Source organism: Opisthorchis viverrini, assembly GCF_000715545.1.
Source record: "Opisthorchis viverrini unplaced genomic scaffold opera_v5_658, whole genome shotgun sequence".
Lineage (NCBI taxonomy): Eukaryota > Metazoa > Platyhelminthes > Trematoda > Opisthorchiida > Opisthorchiidae > Opisthorchis > Opisthorchis viverrini.
In genome coordinates this window covers 44,333-49,910 of record NW_008752330.1, presented here as the reverse complement: position 1 = coordinate 49,910, position 5,578 = coordinate 44,333, and the positions used below count along the sequence as shown (strand labels likewise).

General features: G+C 44.0%; 1 protein-coding gene across 1 annotated transcript in view; it reads left to right on the top strand.

The window, feature by feature from the left end:
* The window catches only part of T265_11946 (hypothetical protein), a gene marked incomplete at both ends in the record, with an annotated part of 15,347 nt that extends 12,787 nt beyond the window's left edge, over positions 1-2,560 (top strand). Inside the window, 3 exons of the mRNA XM_009178790.1 lie at positions 480-605; positions 829-1,074; positions 2,459-2,560. Coding sequence (XP_009177054.1) covers positions 480-605; positions 829-1,074; positions 2,459-2,560 — 474 coding nt within the window. The remainder of the gene's footprint in view (positions 1-479; positions 606-828; positions 1,075-2,458) is intronic.
* Positions 2,561-5,578: the final 3,018 nt, after the last annotated feature.

Here is a 5,578-nt window from a genome sequence, read left to right as displayed (position 1 = left end):
TAGATAGATAGATAGGTAGTTAGATAGATAGATAGATAGATAGATAGATAGGTAGGTAGATAAATAGATAGATAGTCTGATAGATAGATACATAGGTAGAAACATAGATAGGGAGATTGATAGATAAACAGACAATCAGAGTGACTAACTGACAAACTGACTGACGGTCGGACAGATAGGCAGAGAGAGAGTAATATGTAGGTAGTCTCGCATTTGAATGAATAGCGGTCAGCCTGCATAAACACAGCGGAGCGAGCGAATCGTAGATCAAACACATGGAGCGTCCGATGATTATCTGTAGCGTGGTCAGTGATAATCGGGCTGATGTTGAAAACCCATCAGTCCAACAGACAAGCGACTGGACAACCGAGTGTAGTTCCTTCTTAATAGCGAGTAGTCTGTGAGGACAATTCTTCTAATCAGGATTGACAGAGCTCCTGTTAACAATAATTGTTGCTCAATTATTTTCTTGTTTCCAGGCGCATGTTGTAGATAGAAAGCCTCCTTGCCAGGCGCATTTGTTTTTAAAGTCTCGACGCTTGATGGAGGCTGAAACCGAGGAGGAAAATGAAGTCGCTTGGCGAAGGCTGCACCGTACACTTCAGGTTCGTGTTTTATTTTCCTTCTCCAGTTGATCTCAATAAAGAAACCGATAAGACCGATATAAGATTATTTTAGGTAAGAGTCTATTTGTGTGATGGGGAATAGTTATCGAGAACGCATAGGAGCAGGTAAAAGTCATCAGTTCAATATTTTAGCGGCCGTGACTTAACGTGCGAGAAATTTGTTTACTGTATCGTCCACAACTATCCTTCTCGCTTTTTTCAGCTGGGATACATCGTCAAGGAAACGTTTCGCGACATCGTCGTGGATGTGACAACCCACCGTATGCCAACTGTAAACGGTTTATCCAAGAGGGATGAGTTCATGTGCTTCCGGGCAGTATTCGATCGATTCCTGACGCACTGCTTCACAATGCAGCAGGCAAGTTGCCCTCGTGGTGCTTTCATTACTAGCCAATGCATTCACCCACGGCGTAACGGAAGGCAAGCCTCATTCTCAAGATTACTCTTAGTTAAACGTCCGGCAAATGAACTTTCAAGGCTAATGTGGTGCTCATAGTTCAGTTTCAGTTCAGTTCAGTTCTGTTCTGTTCAGCTCAGCCCGGTTCAGCTCAGCTCGGTTCAGTTCATCTCAATTCAGTTCAGTTTAGTTCAGATCAGATCAGATCAGCTCAGTTCAGCTGGGTTTGAAACTACTCAGTACTGAATTCTAACCAGAATAACTCAACCACCACGAAATGTTGAGAGTTTGATGTTTGAATTTACACAAGACAGTCGTGAAGAGGGGATTCCTCGTTTGTGAAGGGTTCGTGAATTCAATATTTCTAAGAAATACGGTGAAGCACGATCCGGCCAGCAAATGTGACTGGAATCGTTAGGTTTGTTATTCAAAACCGCTCTAATTCTAGGAAACATTTACCATCAAGCCGATGTCCAACCGATAGAAACCTGGAACAATTTGTGCGGTAAAACTGTAGAAAGACACGCCCAAGATGATACCCATGTCTAATGAACTCGGGTTAGTTCATATGAATACCTATGTTTTACTATGAATATGCATCGTGGTTTCCATGTTTTGATAAGCTCTGGTGATTCTGTATACGTTGGTATGAATGACGATTTTTTGATCAACAAGACCAGGTTCTTTGTTTACAAAAACGCGTTTGATTCTACCTGCAAGTAGTTTGATTGCAAGTCAACGGATGCCCGGCTATTGCGCATTGGGGCTCACTAGAGTCCGACCCCCTGGACTGCCGGTACTGGGCTCTTGTACACTGATTTCCGGAGAGCCGATATTCTGCAACATTTCCACTGTTTAGAATTGCTCAACGACAATCACGCAGCAACGCACTTCAGCAACGTTACACCTGTCCGAAAAGCGCAACATACCGTTCTTGATTCCAAGAATCCTCCAATCTCACCAGTAACGGCATTGCAACATTGCTAGTTCTCTCCGCTTTGGTTATGAAGTGTATCATTTGCCTTTTTCAAACTAACGAGTGCTTATTGACGGAACTTGCCTTTGGTCAGTTGATATTCACTCTCCCCATACTGAGCAATCGATCGCGTAAATAGCACGATTATTCACTGTTGAATCACCTGTTCCGTTCGTGGATATTTTGCCGGCGCACACAGTTTCTCCGCAATTGAGTGTTCACCGGAGAACCCTTGTTACTCCAAACACACCCGACTTAAGACTAAACATCAACGACAAAATTACTGACCACTATTGTCACACAACAGTAAGTGGGAACATGTGCGAATCTAAAGTAGTTGTTGGTTCAAAGGTGTGCTCAACATGTAGGGTCCTCAGTGTTCCTTCTTCGTGGTAAACCTTTTGTTTCCGCGGTGATCATAATTTTCTAGCTTGGATCCCCTTATCAATATGCCTTTAGGTCCCCGAGATAGCTCACCATACAACTCATCTAATGGAGCTATGCAAAGCCGGATATGACGCGCAAACCCTCATCGACTCTGTCCACAACGTCTGTTCCTAACGGACACGCAAGGGGTTGCATGGTTTGGCCAAAATAAATTGAATTTCCACTTATCTTTCTCGAGTTCTACCATCGCCACAAAACATGGGTTGTGTTTTTTGATCAATCTAGCCGTCCGGAAATCGTCCGGTAAAAAGTGGACTAATTTAATCAACACCGTCGGGATTCTCAGGCCTTGTGGACTTATGAAAACGCCTTCATGAATCTGACATACTATCCCACAGTAGATGCACGGGCCAGTTAGGAACCTGATGCTTGTGTTGTTGGATTCATCTGCTTATCTATGGTTATGCGCGTAAGACGGGACGCAACCGACCCCAGGCCACGGGTATCTTGCCCATTGTCCAGTTAATCCAAAGAAGATTTACTGAACGCACCACATGCAAGTTACCACACAGATATAACACCACATCGAGACCGATTATTGGGGCCGGAAGAATATCTGCTTTGGAACTGAATAATAACATGCCAAGGGACACAACAATCCGGTTGGCCAAACGGTTGGCATGCAGCAAAAATTTCAAAACTATTCTTGAAACCTCCTGAAACGCATAAAATTGCGGAAAACTGTTCAACAACCACTACGGTTCTACCTTTCCTGTGTTTCATCGAAAAGTCGTGCAAGTTGGTGTTCAATGAAAACAAGGTTGATAGAAAATTGCAGACGAATAAATTAAGGACGAATCAATGCCACCGAGTAGATGCGGTGTGACGGTTGATTTACACGTTACGCAGATGTCTATCATGGGACAAACGCACAAAATCATTCCGTACTGGACAGTCCCTCCGGGGTTGACTAGACATGTCAATCCGCAGACCGCGACGGAAGTTTCCATTTGAAATGTGGCACAAAATATACAAAACGTTCTACACCGCACTGAACTAGATGCTTTTTGGGGTCAGGTAATATCCCCTATAATGGAAGCTTACCTCTATGTAACACCAGCGCGAAATGCGCCATCATTCGCCAGTTGGTAAACAGTTCTACTGACTGCAAGGAATTGGCGATACGCAAGTCAGGAAGCATGGATTTCCATCCCGGTAACTTTTCGTCGTGTGGCTTTTGGGTTGTCAGCTATCTTGTTTGGTTTGTCTGTTTGCAGTGTAGGGTATTTGTTCCATCCATGCAATTCACTAGCACCCCATGGCTTACAAAACAGCAGAGATTTAATAACCAGACAAACCCCAACTCAGATGCCAATCTGATTACTTCGTTTACAGCTTATCGTAACTGATGGCACTCTTCAACTACACCACGTTTCTAGAGAAAGGTCTAAGTAAAACAAAAGGATTGATACCGTTTTATTAAACTGCCTTTACAAATCATATGCCTGGTTAGAGAAAGAACTCACCGATAAGGGTACAGAACAAACAAGCGGTTGCGCGCGAGTGCAAAGGTTTCAACGGCCCCGCGCTATTTAAATGGCCCTTCCCGGCATTGATCCAGGCAGTCTGATAAGCGTTGGGTGAACACCCATCAACATCGATCGTAATTCTGTGAAATGCCGGAACGCCAAACATATTCGGTTGCGCTTCTGTAGCGAGCATGAACGCTCCTTGTCTATTGCTGAATTGATTGAATGATTGACTGGCCTGGATGCTTGCCGGCTTTCCTATTCAGATTTTGGTGCAGTTTTAGTATCTCTTTGGGTTTCGACCGTTCTGGAGTTATCGTCAAGAATCGGACCTACCTGATAGATAGAAATACTCTCACCTCGTTCACTCAGTAACGCCGTCTTAACAAGGGTCTCAAATGATAAATCTTCCGTGTATATCGGTCTCTTTCAACTGGATTGTAAACTATAATAAGTTTCAGAATCCTGTTAACTGACGAGTTAGTTCATTCCTCTCGGTGCGCCCTTAACGTTGCCGCTCCCGAGGATGGCTAGAACACCGTATGCAGGAGTATGATATTTAACCCATACGAAATTCCCGGAACAAACTAAAGCTGGATTGGCATTTTGTTTCCCTTGGCTGCAGTTTAACCAACGTAGATGGCGTCGTTCGCTCAACATGTCATATGTTGCCCGGACTGAACACGCTAGGGCAACGACAGGACCGAATCACGCACCTCGGCCCCCGCTCCCAAATTTTAAGTTTTGCAAATGAAATAACGGTTGAACTGTCAGATGCCACCGGTTGGACTGGGATCGTTGTCACTATAGTGCTGGAGCAATGGTTAAGGGCGAACGTGCCGGTCGGACAGTCCGCTGTTTGGCCCAATCCTGACATTTCGAGTGCTCCTGAGCAGTATCTCATTCCTCGTAATTCTTTGGGCGGCAGGGTACAACAACTGAAGGGCTATTTTATATTTCTCATTTTTATTACACATAAACTTCCGGAGTTATATCGAATAGTGCAAAAATTATGAAGGCGTGTTCTTCACGTAGCCGAACGAATTATACTGGCCTTATACCATTTATACAGCCATTTACCATGGTTGTACTACCGACACCTATAACCTTGTTAGTAAAGGAAATATTAAACTGATTGCAGGAACGTTAATTCGTCATCACTGACTAGGACTCGGGATATACATCAGAATTGTGTCTCTTTTGGACAGAGGAAGACTTCAGGTTCTGGTAATGCTCACTTCGGATAGTCCCACAAATAGTGACGTTGTCGATGTAAACGTAGGTGCCAATAAAGTTCTCAGGCTCGATTCTTTGATCAATAGGACGTCTAAAGCATGCTACTCTGAGATGAGAACGACGGAACTGAAACAGTTCCCCGCATGCTTTAAAAGCCGTATACGGGTTGTCTTGCTCACTGATTGGAACTTCATGTTAAACAATCAATAGGACTAGTGTGCTAGAGAGAGCCTGACGGGGAATTTCTTCAAGCATTGCATTAACTCAGAGAAACGGAGAGGCGTTTCGATTAGTGAAGCAACTATTCGTTTGGCTGTAATCTGGTACCATGTGTCTTTTGTGGTTTGAATTTTTTCTGACCAGTACTTGAGCCCTGCAGAGGGAATTCGATAGTTCATTTAGGTAGACCGCAACCGGCTGATAAACC